The following is a 21,069-nucleotide window of genomic DNA, read 5'->3' as shown; positions in this document are numbered from 1 at the left end:
CTGGTGAAGGTCACACAGCCCCTTGGCTAGCCCAGGAAAGACCACTGTCTGTACAACCTATCTGGTTTGCCAAATCTCTGCTCCTGGCAACAATTCTGTCCCACCTCTGCATCCTTCAGGGGTGGGTGCTTAGGGTCATGGAGGTGAGCCCCACCCCCCAAGATGGACCGTCTATCACTCAGCCCTCAGCCCCAGCCTCCAGGTCAGGCAGGAAGCATATAGGGGGGCCGGCTTGCACAAGACAAAGTGGTCAAAGCAGGAGGGACCAACTTCCAAAGCCTCAGTAGCCGGACTGCAGAGGCCAAGTAGAGCCTTTGAGACTCTCTACCCCATCACACACACCTAGCCCTGCACCCACCCAGTTGGGGACACACACACACACCCCGAGGCATCCTTTAGTCTCACACGAATGTTTATCGACACTATGATCCACACTTACTCTCACCCCCACATGTGCACGTGAACACCCAACAGAGCACGCGGGCGCTCACGAGCTCCGAGCACGACTCGGATGTTAGCTTGCCTCGCAGCCTCCGCACCCCTCCCCACCGCGGAGGCCATGGCACCCGAGCAAGGCCCCGGCTGAGCACATGCACTCGCACACGGGGGACGCACCTACCCTCCATAGGCACCGAAGGTGAAGCTGCGCTTCCGGCCGCTCATGGTATCGTCGCCGCTGCCCGTCGCCAGCCCAGCGCGGGTCACCTTGGCAACGCCGCCCCAGCCCGGACCGTGTGCGCCCCGGGCCGCCCGCCAGCTGAGGTCCCGGCACAGAAAGGGCCGCTTGTTCGCTCCGGGGCCGCGGGGCTTTCCGAGAGCGCCACCCCCACGCTGCCGCCCAGCCCCGTCCACAGAGCCACCTCCAGTCCTCCCCAGGGAGAGGTGCCAAGGGTGTCCCACAGGGAAAGTTGGATCAGCCTGGCCTCCAGCTGAGTTAATGCCGAGATGGTGCACAGCCCATCAGCTCCTGGGCTGATGGCCCTGCGGCCCGGGGCCAACATTGTTCTGTAGGTCGGCCAGAGAATGAGGGGCCCTCCTGTTGTCCCAGCTGAGCCCCCCTCAGAATTCTGCATTACCCCTGTGTGAAGAGCAGCAAAGAGAGGGAGGTTCGCAAGTACATCTAGCCTCGGATCCGCCATGAATCCACTTTGGGAGACAAACAGGGTTCAATCATACATTTAATCCAGGCACAGTAGATCTCCCCTTTACTCTGACCGTTGGAGATGACAGCTAACAGCAGAACACAGGCCCAACCCCCTGCCACCCTGTCCAGAGAGGCCCCAGGAGCCTCTCTGTGTTCTCTTCTGCTTAAAGAACTTCAGGGCCAGGCTAGGAGGGATGAGGGAGGAGGGAGGAGGGAGGAGGGAGGACAGACCACCGAAGGAACCAAGCCAGGTGGCAAGGATTCTCCGAAGCTTCTCTGTAACTGAGCTAGGGCTGGCTCTTTCATCTTTTGGAAATGACGGCTGTGATTGACGAGGGCCTAGACTCCAGTCTGCTTCTCCCAGACAAGGCTGGGAAGGGCTCACGACAGTTACTGAGCCAGCTGCTCCTCAGCCCCACTCCCGTCCAGCCCCTTCGCTCCATGCTCAGAGGAATGGAGGAGGCCTGAGGAGGGCCCTGCAGGGTTCAGAGCTCCTTTGAGGTTGCTAAGAACTCCCACCTTAGTTCCTGGCTCCCTCCTGGACTGCTTGGCAGGGTGCTCAGAATGGGGTTGGGAGCTGAGTGGGTTGTGCTGGAGGCCAGCTGCAGGCTCCGCTGAAGAGAGACCTCCACCGCAGGGCAGTGTTAGAAGCCCATTGTGTACTGAGTGGCCAGCTAGGGCTGGCTAGTGGGGAGGAGTGAGTCTGGGAGCATCACAGCCATCCCCTGAGGAGAGGACAACTTATTCCAACTTCTTAGAAGTAGCAGAGGTTTCTCAGGTAGGAGCAGGATGGGGCAAGAAGAGCCTGGATTCAGCCTGGGCAGTGTGTGTGGTGGGGGCTGCCTAGCCCTGAGCTCACCCTCCCAGGACTGCAGTCCTATCTGCACTGTGCTGCTCCCTTGAGCATGGGCCTCAGCCTCCTTAGGTTCATTGAGGGTTCCCAATTCCTGAGTGGATTCTGAATGCCCAGTTGGCAGGGTGGCCAAGAAGCCACCTACATGCCAAGTTTCCCAGCTGGGTCTGGCCCCAAGGAGGCCCCCCTGGTGTTGAGACAGAGGGCCCTTGAGACAGGCCATGGGGGCTACAGGGTTCCCACCAAGGACAAAGAGCCCAGTGTGGGCTCTAGCCTCTGAGCTCTGCGCAACTGCAGCTGCCTGGTTGGCAAGAGACAGGGGTGGGACAGTCAGGGATCGAGTTCATGCTCTCTCAGCCACAGATGTGGCTGGCACTCCTTGGCTAGCTCCTAGTCCCCCTTAGGCCAGCAACCCTTAAATACACCCTCTTAGCCTGCACAGTCACCTATGAGAACTCACTCTACATCACATCACGGACGCCAAAGATGAACAGCCAAGGATGAGGGATGGGGGAAGGCTGCACTTACATCCTGGGGGCTCTCCTAGGGTCCCAACCCAGCTCTCTCATCTGTCTGTTGTGTGACCTAGGGTAAGGTGCTTAATCTTTCTGCACCTCAGTTTTTCCATCTGCAAAATGGGGCTGTTAATGAAGGTGCTGATCATTCAAACTGACTGTACATTAATTAAACTGTCAATCATATAACACTAGTAAAACCTTCGCTGCAGCATGATTTGGAGGAAGCTTACCTAGATAGATGAGTTTGCCATTCTAAAAGAATAGCAAAAATTTACTGGTAAAGAAGCTAACTGGCCACCCAAAGAGAAAGATGCTGAGCCACAGAGCTATGGGAGAGAATGGGCCAGGTGTAGTAGCCATGCCTGAAAACCCAGCACTTGGGAGGCAGAGGGGAGTGGAAATCTCTGGGTTCAAGGCCAGCCTGGTCTATATAACTGGTTCCAAGCCAGTCAACATTACTACATAGTGCGTGACACACTGTCACAATAAAGAAATAAAATAATAGAACCAGGCATGGTGATACACACCTCCATGTGTCTCAAAAAGACGACCAAGTGTGGGGTGGGGTGTTGGGGTGCTGCTGGAGAAATGCTCAGAGCACTGGCTGAGGACCTTGGTTTGTCCCCAGCATCCACATCATCTGTAACTCCAGTTCCAGGAGATACAAAGACCTCCTCTGGTTTCCATGGGTACCAAGGTGCATGTGATATGCATGCATGCATGCATGCATACGTACATACACACGTACATACATGCAGAACACTCATACACATAAGATAATAATAAAACTTAATGTAGTATTAAAGAAAGAATGAGGCGATCTGTTTGAGCACACAGAACTGCCTCCCAGATAAACACACAGAGAGACAGCACCACGTGGGACTTGTCCTGCAGCAGGCTCAGGAAGACATCAGCCACCACAGACCACAGCAACAGGGAGCTCGCCATCCCCACTCAGCACAGAGTGGGCGCTTGCAGGCTGGCACTGGGGACTCCCCGCTGCACTCCAGAGGAGTCCCCTTTCTTTGGTCTCTCACCTAGGAAAGGAAGCCACGGGCCAGGGGTGAGGCTCAGTTGGCAGAGCGCTTGCCTAGCATGCGTGAGACGCTGGGTGTAATCTCCAGTACAGAATAAAAGCAAGAACCAGGCCCACGTGTGGCTCACACCTTTAATCCTAGCACTCAGGAGCCAGAGGCAGGCGGATCTCTGAGTTCAAGGCCAGCCTGGTCTACATGTCCAATTCCAGGCCAGACAACACTACATAGAGAGACCCTGTCTCAACAAACAAACAAACAAACAAAATAACAGATCCAGGCACGACAAGGGAGGTGAAGGCAAGAGGATCAGATATCCAAGGTCATCCACAGCTACATGAGACCCTGGGTCAAAAGGAAAACGGAGCCTGCTCTCCAGGCTCAGCTCCTTCTGGGAAGCCACCTCCTCTTCTAGGCCTCCTGACTCTGCACCTGATGAAGAAGGGAAGGAGCAGGGGTGGGGAGTAGTTTCTTCCCCCAAGCTCACCCAGCCGGCTCACCTGCCTATAACAACCCCCCCTTCCCAGCCCCCCGCAGGGAACTGGAGAACAGAGTGAAGGGCAAGCTCCAGGAAGACCCCAGGCTGGGCTCCACATGCTACTTGCCAGGGTCTCCAAACCACCTCCTCTCTCAAGTCATTCCCATGGAGGGATATGCTCAGGTTCCCCTGGGCAAGAGGCATGGCAGGCCTGGGCTCTCCGCCCTGCTCTTGGCAGCTCCTGAGTGGCTTGGCTGGAATCTGTTTCCTCCCTGGGCTTAGGTCTGCTCATGTGTTAATCACTCTCCCTAACACATGCACACCGGTCTCTTTCTCTCCAGGCCTAACACAAGCAACATATACATGCCGAGAAGGAATTCCACCCACCATGGGACGCACTCAAATCCTAACCCAGTTACATCCATCCAGTTCCAGGTTGTCCTACATGGAGGCGGGTGTGTGTGTGTGTGTGTGTGTGTGTGTGTGTGTGTGTGTGTCCCGGTCCTGGGGAAGGAAGTGTGGCTCGGCTCACACCCTCCCCAATCAGCTGCCTGTGGTCCATGTGCTGTCCTGGTTCTTCCTGGAGGACCCGAGGACACACCTGTACCCAAGCTACCCCGGGTCTGTGAGCATCTCGACTTACACAGTGCACACATATAAACATCTAACTTGTGCCTAGATGTCTCATATAAACCTGCTCACATAAAAGTCAGCACCCACGCCATCAGCTTGCGTGCGCACACACACATGTGCAAAGGTCAGAGGAAGTTTGCACATCCGAGTCCTAAATCTAGATGTACTCAGCTACTGACTGGGGCTGGGTTTGCACACCCATGAGGCACCCAAGACCACAGGCCCGTGCGCTGAAATCACACCTTTAACTGTGGTCACCTTACATTTATCCGGTGTGCATACAGACATGTATACATACACACATGGCCGCCCACCTTACGTGGCACCCGGAAAACTGTGGAGAAGAAACGAGAAGGTGTAGAGAATGACTTCTGTGGGTCAGAGATGTGTGCAGCCAACCATGGCACCCCTGAGGAGAGTAGAGGGGAGGTCAAGGCAGGGACCCAGGCACCTTCCTCCACTATCTTTGCTACGTGATCCTTCCCTGTTCATTTTCAGGGATGTAGGTCAAAGCTCAGGCAGGCACCCACAGAACACCTGCTGGGGCAGCAAGCTGACCGAGCCCTGGTCCCTTGGTCAGGAGACCTGGATCTCAGACCCAGGTTTGTGAATCACTTGCTATTTCCCAGGACAAGCCCCTTTCTACTCTTGCCTCCCCTTCTACACAGCTGGCCAGTCTGGGACTCAGAGCCACGAAGCCCCCACCCTGGCTACCGTTCTCAGTGAGGACAACTCCGCCTCCAGGAAGCATTAGGGAAATACCAGAGGGTGGTTTTAATTTAGCAATTACTGAGAGTCACCACAGCCATTCAGAGGGTGGCAGCCAGAAGAGCTATTCATGGAGAGTCTTGCTGAGGCAGGCTCCCTCACACAGGCTGCCCCGCCCTGCACGTGGGCACAGCCTGCTAAGCCGACCTAGCCCCCAAGTACTTCATACATCAGTATTGATCTGTGATTTTTCTTGTTTTGCTACAATGCTGGAGTTGGGTGGAACCCAAGACCTTGAACAAGCCAGGCAATTGGCCTACCACTGAGCTAAAAGCCCCAGCCCCGTGAGTCTCTTTTTGATGTGGCTTTAATCCATAATGAAATTTTCTGAGGTTCAATTGCTGGAGACATCCTGAGCTGGAGGTCAGGTGCATGGTAAGATTTTTCTACTGTTAATGGGAAAGTGTCTCTGTCAGAAATACTAAGGGTTTGGTTTCTTCTGTGACTCTTGCGGTGTGGTCGTGCCAGGGCATTCACCCAAAGTGGGGCACTGTTTGGTTCCCTTGTGGTGAAATGTCATTGGCTTTTGAAATGAGCTGGGCAGGCTTATTATCTAGGAGTGTTAAATCTGGAAATGAAGACTGCTCTTAGAAGTCTCCGAACGCAGTTTAGGAGTCAGAGGCGGTCCCTGGCTCCCTCATCTGGCCGTTGGTGGAATTGCAGTCTAGCGCAGGCAGCTTTCCAGGACCAGGGACAGCGCCCCAACCCCAGCAAACCCCCCTCACCCCCCAGGCTCTCTCAGGGTGGGGACCCTGAGCCTCCAGAGACAGCGCCTCAAACCCCGCTGTGCCACACTCCCTCCCTCCTTCCCTGGTGTGGAGGCGGCCCCACAGCCTCCCCTCGCCAATAGACTGTGCCTCTCTAGGCCACAATGGCACACCTGCGTGCCACAATGGTGGCACCTGCTTTGCCGCCTACCTTGTTCCTTCCACCCTTCGTTCCTCTGAGAGGATTGCTAAGCTTCACCTACGCATCCTGTAGCCTCTGTGATCTTCATAATAGGCCCAGGAGCTAGATCATGCAAGAATAGTGTATCTATCATGGCTGATGGGGAAACTGAGGCTGGCAAAGACTCCCCTGTGTGCTCCTCAAAACCTCACTCCCATCATTCACGCTCCAGCCCAAAACAACAGTAGCTACCCACTACCGTGGCCCTGTGCCAAGCACATATCTTGCCATCGAGTTAATTAGGTCAAACGGCTGTTCCCATTCCACAGGCCAGGAAACCCAGGCTCTAGGGAGCTGAAGGGCCTGCCTGAGAGTCGGGGTATAAATGGCTACACACACTCCATGACGCATTCACTTTACCTTCCAAAAGAAAGCAGCTATTCTGCTCCGGTCCTCACAGGCTGGAAAGAATGGTGCTGGAGCCCCACACTCCTCACAAGGAACAGGGTTTCTCTATTTGGTCAAACTTTAGCCTTGAAAGACACACAGTAGGTGCTTAATAGATACATGCTGATTGGTAGGCACCTGCCATCCAGACACAGTTCTTTAAGCACAGCCACACAGCCTGGACACAAAGCCTGGACCCAGGGCAAGGCAGGATCCACTGTGGGTAGGAACACAGACGCAAGAGCCACACTGAGCAGGGGCCTGGCTCACGTGACTGGAGGCTGATGCGGGGAAGCGGCAATGCCCGGTGCCATCAAGGGCTTGCATGGGGTCGTTATTTATACCAATAGCAGCAGGTGCACCCGCTGGGTCCTGCCCCACTTCTCTCAAGGGGAGGTCAGGTACACCACGAACACTCAAAGGTAGTCTATGGCTGACGTAATAACAGGAGAGAGGCAGCCATTATGGGTGAGGCAGAGAGTGAAGGGATGTCTGGAGATCCTGCACCTCGCAGCCTGACTCTCAGCCTCCCTTGAGATAGGGGCTCATAATGATGTCCTAGGCCAGCTCTGAACAGAAAGAAAGGGAAGGAAGTTTTATCCCTATCAGAACACACATGGTCTTGTGCCGGTATGAGCTTGGACTCAGTCGGGCCTGTGTTTGAATCCCCTGCTCTGCTCTTCCTGGCTGCTGACTTTTCAGAGCCCAGGATTTGTGACAGGCGATGGCGCGTGGTGGCGGTACCTGTTCTTATCTCACCGGAGTGTTTTTAGAACTCAAACGTGCTCGAGTCTAACAAAGGGGGGGCACCGTAAATAGGGATTCACAGTCAGGCATGGTATGCACACCTATAATCCCAGCACTTAAGGAGCTGAGGCCATGGGATTGTAACTCCTAGGCTAGTCTGGGCTATATAGCAAGATCCTGTCTCAAAAACAAAAACAAAGGGCTGGAGACATGGCTCAGCGGTTAAGAGCACTGCCTGCTCTTCCCAAGGTCCTGAGTTCAATTCCCAGCAACCACATGGCGGCTCACAGCCATCTGTAATGGGATCTGATGCCCTCTTCTGGCATGCAGGTTTACATGTAGATAGAGTACTCATATACATTAAATAAATAAAAATAAATCTTAAGCCGGGCGTGGTGGCGCACACCTTTAATCCCAGCACTCAGGACGCAGAGGCAGGCAGATTTCTGAGTTTGAGGCCAGCCTGGTCTACAAAGTGAGTTCCAGGACAGCCAGGGCTACAAAGAAACCCTGTTTGGAAAAACCAAAAAAAAAACAAAAAAACAAAAAAAAACAAAACCCTTGAATAAAATAAAACCAAAGCATAAATGTATGGCTAGTGCATACAACCTCAGCACTTGAGAGGCTGAGTGTGAAACTACCTTAAGCAACATGATGATTCCCTTTTAAAAACAAAAGGTCAAGTCTGCAGAAACTGAAATGGGTCTTAAATATGGTTACTGGACATGCCCTGGAAACCCAGGTCCTGAGCTAAGCCCCACACTGGCCCACAGAGTAACTTCGGGATAGGTGTCATCCCTTCTCTGGGCCTCTTTCTCTGCCTATAATGAGGGCTCTCTAAAGGCCTGTCTTATTCTGGTTTCCAAGGTAGCACAGCCCCCTGGGCATGGCAGGCAGAGATGCCTCTTGGGTAGGGGCAGAGGTGAGGCCCTGAAGCACCCAGCCTCATCTCCCACCGACTATCCCTGGGGCCCAGCACCCCAGGCTGGAATGGGGTAGGGAGTAAGGGGTTCCCTCTGACTATCCTGCCCCTCTGTCTGCAGGATCCTCTAACCTGGAATACAAAAATGTCCTCAGCCTAAGATCTGGAGAGAAGCCCATGGTGGAGTGAGAAGGAATGAGTCACCCGGGACTTCATGTCTGGGTGGCCCCCTTAGACCCTGTGAGGCAGTGACTCGTATGGCAGCTGCTGCCGCATCTCAGTGAGGGTTCAGAGAGGTGAGGGAGGGACCTTGGGGGAGTGTGCACAGGACCTTGCTTCTGGGTCCATCCATCTCTGAACACACTGGCCACTCAAGATTAGGCGTCCTGAGCTATGGCTATGATATATCCCACACTAACACAGGCTTGGTTCCAAGAGGCACACGTGATACGGGGCAAGAATCAGGGAAGGCTCTTGGGTGGCCAGTGAGGCCCTCCTTCCTCACTGTCATGGGACATCTACTTTTGCCATGTTGTCACTGACAATGGACAGAACTGAGAGCAAAGCCCCTGCCCTGGGGGTAGCCTAGCCCTCACCCCGCCCCCTCCCCTGCCTCCATCCCTATTCCCATGGCCAGAGCAAACGTCTTAGAGCAGTTGGGAATATCCCACCTTTCTCAATGGTACCCTTTCCCTCGCTGTCTTACTTTGTACACCACAGTGATTAACAAAGGCCAACAGAGCCCTAATTACAATCTCAGTCCACTGAGCGACCTCCAGAGGTTGCTCGACCTCCCTAAGCCCCTATGGCTGATAATGACAGTTGCTGAGAAGTCACGGGAAACCCTCATCACAGTACACAGCACACTGTAAGTACTCAATTAACGCCCCTCCGGGGTTCTACGGCTCAGCTCATATTCAGCATATTCTCCCAGAATCCTACTGGTAAGGACTGCGTATTTTGGGGGTAGTAGGGTAGGGGCAAGCCCCAGGCTTCTCTGTCCTTAGGGACATTAACTACTTACATGCACCTTTCCTGCTGGAAGCCTAGTGGCATGGATGAGTGAGATCTCAGCCCTCAGGTCCCTGTCCAGTTTTGCTCTCTGTGGTATTTAGAGATCAGAGACAGGCTACAAGGTGGGAGGCAGGTGTGAGTGGGCAAGGTTAAGGCCCACTCATCCCCAGGTGTAGCCCTGTGACTTCATAAGACTGCTGCCAAGGCTGGCCCAGGGGCCCGCAGCAGTCTACCTGAGAGTGTGTGGCCACTCCTGATTCTCAAGGTCAGAGACGACATGGTGGCAGGGCACAAGGCTTGCAACCATCAACACCGTCCCATTCCGGCAAACCCCTGAGGCCAGTGGTTTGGCCCACTCTGAGATGATGAAGTCAGAAATGTCCTCCAAGTTCTGGTCTTATGCAGCCAGGCAAGGGACACTCCCAAGGTCAGCCTCCATTAACCACCTCCATCTGCCCGAGGAGGGGACTCTGGACGAGGGCATCTATCTCTCAGAGATTCAAGTCAGATATCAGGAGAGGGACAGAGGGCTGAACCCCACTATCTGGCCTCCGTTTTCCTTCCCTCTGCAAATGTGTGGCTCCCGTGGGCATTAGGAGGTGGCACAGGTGCCTGATCTCCACCCGTTGTCCCTGGGCACCTTGCCAACAGCTCCAAATTCCCAGGGGTGCCCGGGGAACAGGCAGTTACAGAAACACCTGCAGGAGTAACAACCCCGGGGCTCACGCTGCATAGACATTATCAGCCCCTGGAGCCATGCAGCAGTCACAGACCCAGCAGCAGGGTCAGAGCCTATCCTGCTGCCCCCACACAGTAAGGCAGAGGCAGGGGACGAGGTATGGACTTTCTGTGTGGGTGCCGGTCTTGCTTCCTGCAACTCTCAGTTGACGCCCTCACCTGCTCCAGGGAGGGAACACCCAGCAGCTCTTTCATCTGAACACAGGAAGATGAGGTCCAGGGAGAAAGGCATTGGGCAGCAGGAGCCCAGCACAGCTAGGCAGAGAGCTGTACCTTGTACCTGTGCCAGGCTGCTCCTTGTCCCCTGCCTACCGAGTCTGGCCATGTAACCAGAGGCTATGTGTACAATGCCCAGTGGGTTCCTTTGTGACTTTTGGGGTAATGCAGAGTCCTCAAGCCATTAATAAACCAGGTCATTGCGTCACCCTTCCCTGAAGCCAAATGTCCCCAAGTTGGCCTCAGTGTAGCCTTTACCCCTCTCTGACATCCATGTTATCAGGTACCAATCAATACCTACTATGTGCCAGGCCCCTCACTCCTCAATTGCCAATTGCCTTTGAAAATGTGATGTCACGGGAGGATAAAAAGAAGATCCCGTTACTCCCTAACACTGAAGGGAAGCTTAAAGAAAGGAAGGAAGGAAGGAAGGAAGGAAGGAAGGAAGGAAGGAAGGAAGGAAGGAAGAAAGAAAGAAAGAAAGAAAGAAAGAAAGAAAGAAAGAAAGAAAGAAAGAAAGAAAGAAAGAAAGAAAGAAAGAAAGAAAGAAAAAAGGTGGCACAGTGGTTAAGAGTACTGAGTTCAATTCACAGGAACCACACGGTGGCTCACAACCATCTTTAATGGGATCCGATGCCCTCTTCTGGTGTGTCTGAAGAGAGCAAGTGTACTCATATACATAAAATAAATAAATCTTTAAAAAAAAAACCTATAAACTTTGGGCTGGGTGTGGTGATGCATGCCTGAAATCCCTTGCACTTGGGAGACTGGGAGATTACCATGAGTTCAAGACCAGCCTAGGGTACATAGTGAGAACTTTCAAAAAGGTAAAGGGGTAGGTGATATGGCTCAGAGGGTAAAGGTGCTTGCTGCCAAGACTGACTACCTGAGTTTGATTCCTGGGACCCACATGATGGAGGGAAGGAACTGACTGTCCTTGGATCTCCATATTGTGCTATGTCGTGTCCATGCACATAGACACATAAATAAGCTAATAAATAAATGCCTTTTAAAAAAGAGGAGAAGGCAGGAAAATAAATAATACATTGAAGTGGTAGTTTATTTGTTTTTATTTATTTGTTGTTGTGTTTGTTTGTTTGTTTGTTTGTTTGTTTGTTTGTTTTTCAAGACAAGGTCTCTGTATGTATCTCTGGCTGTTCTGGAATTCACTCTGTAGACCATGCTGGCCTCGAACTCACAGATTTGCCTGCCTCTGCTTCTGGGATTAAAAGTGAGCACCACCTCCGCCCAAGTTATTTATTTCTGGGACAGGATTTCTCTGTGTAGCCCTGGCTGCCCTGGAACTCACTAAGTAGGCCAACCAGGCCCTGAACTCAGAGATCTGCCTGCTGTGCCTCCCAAATGCTGAGATTAAAGACGTGACCCACTGCCTGGTAATATTCTGTAGTTCTTGAAAAGGATTTCTCTCCAGGTTTCCCTGGTGTTTGCTTATCCTCTGTAGATTTCCGTTTTCCTGAGCTACTAATCCAAAGCAGTTCCCGGGGACTGCGCCTCCATCCTCACAATGCTCCCCAGAGGACAGCAGACAGGAGCTCCACACAAAGGGTCGAAGGCTTGTCCAGAGTCACACAGCAGAGATCAGCACTGGATTCTTTTTTTTTTTCTTTTTTATTTATTTATCTTATTTATTTTTATGATATACTCTTTATTACTTTTTTTTTAATGATTTATTTATTTATTATATGTAAGTACACTGTAGCTGTCTTCAGACACTCCAGAAGAGGGAATTAGATCTCGTTATGGGTGGTTGTGAGCCACCATGTGGTTGCTGGGATTTGAACTCCGGACCTTTGGAAGAGCAGTCGGGTGCTCTTACCCACTGAGCCATCTCAACAGCCCCAGCACTGGATTCTTTAGCTTGAGGTAGCCTTTCATCTGCAGGTCCAGTGGCTGAGCCCTGTACATGAGCTACTACTGACCAGCCTTCTTGCTTCTTCTTTTGAGACAGGGTCTCAAAACTCATTTAACTCATTCTGTATCCTAGATAAGTCATGAACCTTCGCGGCTTCCCCAGGTCCAGCACTTTTCTTTTTCTTGTTTCTTTTTAAATATTTGTTTGTTTGTTTGTTTGTTTATTATATGTGTGTACATTATAGCTGTCTTCAGACACTCCAGAAGGGGGCATCAGATTTTGTTAGGGATGGTTGTGAGCCACCATGTGGTTGCTGGGATTTGAACTCAGGACCTTTGGAAGAGCAGTCAGTGCTCTTAACCACTGAGCCATCTCACCAGCCCCCAAGTCCAGCATTTTTCATTGTTTTAGACGTGATCTCCACATGGCCTTGAACTCAAGATCCCCCTGACTTTCCATCCCAAAGTGCTTGCTACCTACCACTCCTGCTTTGATTGGATTTGGACTCTTTATAACTCTTATCCCGGGTCTTTATTTATTGGGCTTTTGGTTTTGGATATGGTCTCTCTCTCTCTCTCTCTCTCTATATATATATATATATATATATATATATATATTTATGGCTGGACTTGAACTTACTAAGTAGACCATGCTGGCCTTGAACTCCCAGAGATCCACGTATCTTGGTTTTCCAAGTGCTGCTATTAAAGCTGTATAATACCACCTATGTTAATTAAAAAAATAGTTTATTTACTTTTATTTTATGTACATTGGTGTTTTGACTGCATGTATATCTATCTGTACAAGAGTGTTGCGAGACCAGGAGTTGTGAGCTGCCATGTGGGTGCTGGGAATTGAACCCGTGTCCTCCAGGAGAACAGCCAGTGCTCTTAACCACTGGGCCATCTCTCCAGTCCCCCATAGTAATCTTTTTTTTTTTTTTTTTTTTTTTTTTTTTTTTTTTTAAAGATTTATTTATTTATTATATGTAAGTACACTGTAGCTGTCTTCAGACACTCCAGAAGAGGGCGTCAGATCTTGTTACAGATGGTTGTGAGCCACCATGTGGTTGCTGGGATTTGAACTCCTGACCTTCCGAAGAGCAGTCGGGTGCTCTTACCCACTGAGCCATCTCACCAGCCCCCTTTCTTTTTTTTTTAAAGATTTATTTTATGTATGAGTACACTGTAGCTGTCTTCAGACACACCTGAAGAGGGCATCCGATCTCAATACAGATGGTTGTGAGCCACCATGTGGTTCCTGGGAATTGAACTCAGGACCTCTGGAAGAGTAGTCAGTGCTCTTAACCGCTGAGCCACCTCTCCAGGCCCTATGTTCATCTTTTTAATACTTATAGAACAAAGCAAAACAAACAAACAAAAAAAAATCCACAGTCCCTGCTTTGCAGATAAAGAAATGAAACCTTAAAAAGATGAAGGAGAAAGGCCAGACCATGCAACTGGTCAACCAAGGAGAGTCAAGGCGCAACCTCAGGTCTGCTCAGCCTGACAGGAGGGTGGCCTCATGTTGGCAGACAGAGTAGGCACAACCCCAGTAACACACACCACGGCAACGGCCACACCCAGCTCACCTCTGTCCCTAGTCCTGCTGGTCTGTGTGATGGTCATGGAGTGCTTGCTTAGTGGGTGGCAGGGCCTCTACCCAGTGCTGGCACACAGTAGGCACTATGTAGAAAGATACCTGTTTTCCTATCTGCCTATGGAAATGGCTGATATCTCAGTCAGATTCGCCTTGCTCTGTTTCAGGGTTGCCTCCCTACCGGCGCCTCTCAGATTCCTCTCTTTACTGATTTTTTTCCTTCAATCACCTGCTTTGCCAAGTGTCAGTCCTCAGCCCTAAAATTAGAGCCTGTCTTGAAGGCTAAGAACATGAACACTACAAAAGGGCACCACAACTGCAGCCTCCTGCCCTTGTGTCTCCCTCTTCCTTGGGCTGATTCCAGGATGGCTACCCCGAAAGTCCAAAACCTGGCAACACCTTGGCTAGCCTAGCCTTGCCTATGGTAGCCTAGCCTAGACCTTCTAACCTATAGAAAGCCACCAGCTAGGAACTCTCAGTGGTCACACTGCTCGGCTGAGCCCAATTTCCCTTTCTCATTGGCCAGGGGCTCCTTCTTCACACCTCTGACCCTCCTCACTACCGAGCTGGGCCAAGCTGCTTCCCAGAATTGGAGCTGGGCCCAGAGAGGAAAAATGATTTGCCTGGCTGCACACCCGGCCAAAGGAAGGGCCAAGCTTGATCTGAGGATCAGCCCTCTTGAGCTGTCTGGGGTCGGGGAACAAAGTGAGTGTGATGGAACCCAGAGTCCCTTATTGTCCCCACCCTGCCATCCACCTGCCCGGGAGGCCTCACCTCAGTCTACCCAAACAGCTCAGTCAGCAACAGCTTCCCAGAGATGTTAGCCACTAAGAGGCACAGCCAGGGTACCAGGGCCCAGCCTAGCAATAGCTCTGCCCTGGGAAAAGGCAGTGGATCACGAAGGATCCTCCTGTATTCACAGGAGCTGGTCCCCAGCCCTGCTGGGAGGGCAGAATAGAAAACAGAACTCGGTCAGGCTCCTGTCAAGGCAGCGGACAAAAGGGAAGCTGGGGCTGGGGCTGGGGCTGTTCCAAGCCTGTGCTGGGGCCCTGTGGTCTCAGGAGAGATCTGAGGAATGGTTCTCTCAGGGGCCAGATGAAAGGAGAGAAGCTCAAACAGCCCTTTGGGTAAGTGTAGGGTAGGAGCAGGAACAGGAACGGGAGAGGAAGGGAGAAACACAAGGCAGATTCAAAGGCTGCTTTCCCATCCCGAGCTGGGTTCATAGGAAGCCAAAAGAGGGAATAAGGTTCAGGTTTGCTGGGGAAGGAGGTTCTGCTGCCCCACAAGGGTGATGAGGCTGTTACATCCCACGCCTAGGAGGCTGATACCAGGCACACATGCAAGCGTGTATCCACGTGGGCGCCTGAGCATGTCTGCCAGGTTCATTTTTAAGGGCACGGGGCCTCCACGTGTTCTCTGCATGTTCATGTCTCCTGCCAGCACACTGGAGGCCACTGAGGTAGAAAAGCCACCCTCCCATCCCCATGAAGATTTCAAGAAGCTCTTCCTGTCAGCCACAGAGGTGGCATATTCTTTGTGGGTGGGGTCAGACAGGGTAGAGAATGGCTGTTCCTGAGTCTGGGTCTCAGGGTACTTGTGAGTCAAGCCATGTTTGTGTTGGTGTCTGGCTGTGCAGCAGGGGGTCATGGTTGTTTGCCTATCATGTGTGGCTGCTGACAGTCTCTGACAGCTGGAACAAAGGCCTTGAAGACACACAGGTGGCATAGAAGACAGGAGTCCTCAGGAGTCCTTGAAGGGGCTCTCTGTTCTCAAACAGGACAGCATGGTAGGTGCAGGAGCCGAGTGGAAGGCAAGGCTTTCCCTGATTCCCTCCCTCACCTTCTCCCTGTGCAGACCCTGCTGTGGGGCTGGGACACGTTCCCTGAGGTCCCAGGAGAAAAGCACTTCAAGATAAAGAGGAGCCCTGTTGCACCCCAACAGCCCAGAGAAAGGACCCTTCTGTCAACTGCGCTGGATAATGGTTAGCAAGGCAAAGAGGGCTCCTGAGAGCATGCCAGGCAACTATCTTGGGGAGAAGGGGAGGATAGGCTTTTTTTTTTTTTTTTCTTTCTCAAATGAAGTAATGAGCTGGCAAGAAGCCTGGGTAGGGGACATAAAAGCCAACGGGAAGACCTTTTCCATTCAGAGGCAAGTCACCTCCCTCACACACAGGTAGGAAAAGTCCAGGAGTCTAGGGCGAACCCTCCACCTGGCAACATCTCCACTCTGGATCCGGAGACTTCTGACTGTAGCCAGGTATGTTGGCTTGTCCTTTTTACTCCTAGCACCCAAGAGCCATGTTATGTTCTGGGTTATCCAGGACTACATAGTCAAAAAAAAAAAAATCTGATTGTTTCACAACACCAGGTAACCCAGAGGTCACATACAATCTACTTAGCCTTGCCCGGCAATGGTGGCGCACGCCTTTAATCCCAGCACTTGGGAGGCAGAGGCAGGTGGATTTCTGAGTTCGAGGCCTGCCTGGTCTACAGAGCTGTGTCAGGGGTGGCTAGGGACAGTGGACAAGGCAGGTGTTCTCACTGCAGGTTGATCATCACCCTGGAATCTCCTTCAGGCTGAAAGGCATATCCACTCCTTGCCCAGATCCTTCCACTGCCTGGGGGCCCTGGAGTCAGGCTGAGGTCCCACTGGGGAAACCCATGAGGCAGGGGCATGAACGCTACTTAGTCCTGTACTTAGTCCTGCTGTCCCCAGGGTTCTGAGCTTATCTAGACACTTGTCAGAGCAATCCCATCCCTCGGATGTCCTTAGGAAGAAGAGGTAAGGTCCTGTATTGGTGGGGCACCCTACATTCCGTTCGCTCCCTTGGAGAGGAGGAGATATTATCTCACCCCCACTTTCTCTTGGCTTCCTTCTGCTTCATACCTGACAGGATTTGTTTTCTTCCTATCTTTCCTGCAGCCGTTAGGTGTCTGGCCCTCTGACTTTGGCAGGGAGGGGACTGAAGGACAGGGACAGATGCCAATATACCATGTGAGGATGCAGTGGGATGTCTTTTCCTAACCCCATCTCAGGTCTCTGGCCTGGGCTGTGTCAGTCATCCACAAGGTCAAGCATTGGAGAGAGATAGATACAGGGACACACACACACACACACACACACACACACATACACACACACACGCCGGGGGCAAGGTTTCTCCACCAAGCTGGCAAACCAGCAAGGCTCCCAAAGGGCCTGCAGGGCACAGTGGTGACTGTGAGAGGATTTGGCACCAGCCCTGAGATCCAGCAGAACCAGGGGTGGCAACAGGGACTGCGTGACGCCAGTGCCCAGCTCCACTGTGAGTCGGGATGGGCAGGGATGCGTTCTGTACCTGGAGATGCAAGGACATCAAGGCCCTAGCGGCACGGCTCAGGGCGATGGCCAAAGGACCCCCACTTCCCTGCTTAAAGGAGCTGAGTATCTTCCCTTGGAGATTCCGGGCTGACCTCTCCCCAGCGCGCCCACTGCTCCTCAGTCCCCTCCAGGGGATAACAGGGATGACGGAGCCTAGGACTCGGGGCACCTAAGGGTGGAACACGAGCCCTCCCCGCGGCATGGCTGGTGCCCGCCGGGTCTCCCGCCCCGCTGCGCCGCCATCTAGCCTGGCCGCGCCCCTCCCTGCCGGGATCCCATGCACAGAGCTGGCACTCACCGCAGGCCTGGGCCGGGTTGTCCTGGGCTTGGCACTCCGGTGCCCGCGGCTGCCGCTGCAGCTCTGCCGGGACTCGCTCTCTGCCGCCGCCGCCGCTGCCGCCACCGCCGCCGCAGTTCGGGGAGGGGGAACGTCACGTGACCGCCGAGCGCTCCTTCTCGGCGCCGCTCCCCCCTCACTGCGGAGCCTGAGCCCCAGGCGCGGGAGCGGCAGGGAGGCAACCCCTGCCACGCGCCCCTAGCTAACAGGTAGGGAAACTAAGGCCCAGAGAGGCACAGGGACGAGCTTAGGGTTGCACAGCCAGGCAGTGGCAGTGCTGGTGGCTCTAGCTGACAGCTTAGGCTGTGAAGGACAACTTCTGGCCCAAGTGGGGCAAGTAGAGAGTTGTGGAGTGGGGGCTGGGGGGCCACTCTTATAGGGTGGCACTGGCCTTGGAACCAGGAGAGGCCCAGTTAATGGCTCCCTGCTTCTCCCTTCCCTTCCCTGCCCCAGACTACAGGAGAGGAGGAACGGTATCAATTGGACCTAGAGCAAACCCTGTATCTAGTGACTCTGGAGGGCCCAGGAAGAAAAGACTTGCCTAAGGTCACCTAGCAAGCTAGCAGCATGGCCTCTTGGGTTTGTCCACCAACTCTTACTACTGATGGCCAACAGAATGCAAGGCTCCTTCATATCCCTCTCCCTCAGGCCACAGGGACAGGAGAGGAGCTGTCTGCATAGGTCAAGAAGACCTGTGTCAGAGCCTTCCTGGGAGGTATGAGATCCTGACCAAGCCACTGAACATCAGAGCAGACCTTCACTATCATCTGGGTTTCGCTCATTGTTCTAACCCGGGAAACTGAGGCTACAAGAGAGAGCTTCCATCCTTTCCGTCCCGTTATACTTGGGGTTGTCCAAGGTCAAGGTAGGACTTGGGAGAAACAACTTAAATCATAAATTTAAAGTTTCCCGAGCACCCTCTGCTCCCACTCTGATTTCCTGAGTCCGGGGAACTGCATCTCATTAAGGAAATGATTTGGGTCTTTGGCAACCCTTACACCAGCTGCTTGCAGGACTTGGCCAGATTTCAGACCCCCACTTACCTCAAAGGATATTAGAGGAAATCCCTCATGCCATCCTCCCCTATGGGGAAAGGCTGAGCAGTGGGCATGCTCTCCCCTAGCAAGCTCTCCAGGCAGTGTGGGTGGGGCAGAGGCCTCGGGTCAGAACCAGGTAAGAACAGAAAGACTGCAGAACACCTGGAGCCTGGGTTCATCCGGTGTCAGTGTTGCTGGTGAGGTAGTCCTGGACAATATGGATACCACAGCTAGCTGCGGCACCAAGGAGGCTCCTGGAGAACACCCTGATGGGTCCTTTGACTTTCTACAGAGAAACACTCGAAGAACCAAAATTATAAAAGGAGGAAACGGAAGCTCTCCAGAGCCCTCTCAGGGATGATGGCGTTAGGACCCTGTGGCATGGCAACTGTCGCTGGCAGGGTTGATCTGTGGAACCTTGGTTCTTGGCAATGCTTGGTGGAAGTCCTAACTGAAAACGACAACCAAACATCTACCTCCTGGTTAGAATGTGATAGACCAGCTTCACCCAAACCAGAAGTCCAAATTCCAGGGTTCTCCTGGGCATCCTTGGGCTTTTAGTACACAGTGGGGGCAGAACCTTGAATTCAGTTTTTTTTTAAAGGTTTATTTATTATATGCAAGTACACTGTAGCTGTTTTCAGGCACCCCAGAAGAGGGTGGCAGATCTCATTACAGATGGTTGTGAGCCACCATGTGGTTGCTGAGATTTGAACTCAGGACCTTCAGTAGAACAGTCAGTGCTCTCAACCGCTGAACCATCTCTCCAACCCCTGAATTCAGTTTCAAGGACAGTCCCTGTGCCTCTTCCTGCTTCCCCAATTCTTTCCCAGCAGAAGCCACTTCCCTCCCAGCCATGTGATAAGTGGCTTAGTGCCTGGAGCCTGACAAAAGGCCCTGAGACAGACGGATGGACAACAGCCTGCTCCAGGCTGCTGACTAGACTGAAGTGTCCCATCTGGGCCCCCAGGAGAGGCAGACAGAGGCCGTGGGTGATGGAGAAATACCCTGAGGAACTGGATATGATGGTTCAGACCTGAAATCCTAGCTCCCTTGTAGGTAGGAAGATACCAAGTTCAAAGCCTGTCTGAGCTACTTGGAATTCTTTATGTAGACCAACCAGGTTGGTCTTGAACTCAGAGTCATCTGCCTCTTCCTCTTGAATGCTGGAAATATTTTTCTATCTATCTATCTATCTATCTATCTATCTATCTATCTATCTATCTATCTATCTATCTATCTATCTATCTATTTATTTTGGTTTTCCGAGACAGGGTATCTCTGTGTAGCCCTGGCTGTCCTGGAACTCACTCTGTAGACCAGGCTGGCCTCAAACTCAGAAATCTGCCTGCCTCTGCCTCCCGGGTGCTGGGATTAAAGGCGTGCGCCACCACTGCCCGGCCATGTCCAGCTTAAAAAACAAAACAAACAACCAGGTCCTAAAATGTAGTCAGTGGGAGAGCACTTGGCTGGCACGTGCAAGGTCTGGGGTTTGGTGTTCAGTACTGAGGTGAGGACAGAGCTAGTTGGGAGACCTTAGGGTCACTCCCCATCACCACACAAACCAGGCATGGCCTGTGATCAGATCTCAGCACCTAGGAGGTAGAGGAAGGAGATCTCAAAGCCATCCTTCATGCATAGATTGAGACCGTTTCAAAAGACAAAAACAAAACAAAAAACCCACCCCAAACTAAAAGCTCGGCTGCACTGCCGTGGGTCTTTGTCCTTCTGTGATCTGGACCCATAGGTTTTAAGCTCAGGGGCCATGGCGCTTATGTGCACGGGGGAACTGAACATGCCTGACACTGGTAAAGAATGAAGGCTTTTCTGTTCCAGGTCTGCTTCTTTAGAACCAAGGAGACTTTCAATTACAGCCTTTTCCTCTTTATAGAAAGCCTCTTCAATGAGAGGTTTATAATCTCTTGTGGGTCCTGGAGGGCGCCATTCTGAGCCAGCAAGGGCCCCCGGGGAGGCGGCAACGCGTGCCTATGAGGGGGGCTGGGTGCACAGCCTGGCATGGATGGAAGAGAAGGTTGGACAAAGGCCCTAGAGCTTTGCTTTCTCTGGCCTATTTCAGTCCAAACCACTCAGCACTGACCACTCATGCATGGCTGCCTCTAGGCACAGCCTTTCTTTTCCTTAATATGCGCCAACCAAGCCACCACCTTATTCTCTCTCTCTCTCTCTCTCTCTCTCTCTCTCTCTCTCTCTCTCTCTCTCTCTCTCTCTCAGACACACACACACACACACACACACACACACACACACACACACACACACACACACACACACACCACAGAGCTGGCCTCAAACATTTTACCATCTAAGGCTGGAGAACAGAAACATATATAAGTATAGCCTCTGAGTGGCTCTTGTGGCTGTGTATCCTAAAACAGAAATGGCCCTTGGGAAAGACACGTCCTTCCCACCAGCTCTGACAAAGGGAAGAAAAGCTAGCTAGGC

At 52.5% G+C, this 21,069-nt stretch overlaps 1 protein-coding gene across 22 annotated transcripts in view; it reads right to left on the bottom strand.

Moving 5' to 3' along the window:
- Window positions 1–17,664, bottom strand: part of Rap1gap (Rap1 GTPase-activating protein) — a 65,151-nt gene extending 47,487 nt beyond the window's left edge. For 4 of the 22 annotated variants that reach the window (XR_003954867.1, XR_003954871.1, XR_003954870.1 and 1 more), the window contains exon 1: window positions 17,531–17,659. Coding sequence is in view for 7 of the 22 variants with exons in the window: in XM_030253084.1 (XP_030108944.1) it covers window positions 620–663 (44 nt within the window). In the remaining 15 variants the exon portion in view is untranslated. Of the gene's footprint in view, window positions 1–619; window positions 970–17,530 lie in introns of those variants that run through there. The other 18 variants (XR_390722.2, XR_390723.4, XR_001784080.2 and 15 more) reach the window with 9 other exon arrangements.
- Window positions 17,665–21,069: the final 3,405 nt, after the last annotated feature.

The sequence above is a fragment of the Mus musculus genome, chromosome 4 (genome assembly GCF_000001635.26).
Source record: "Mus musculus strain C57BL/6J chromosome 4, GRCm38.p6 C57BL/6J".
NCBI classification, from domain to species: Eukaryota; Metazoa; Chordata; class Mammalia; order Rodentia; family Muridae; genus Mus; species Mus musculus.
Note: the sequence above shows the minus strand (reverse complement) of the source record. Positions and strands in the feature narration are given on the sequence as shown.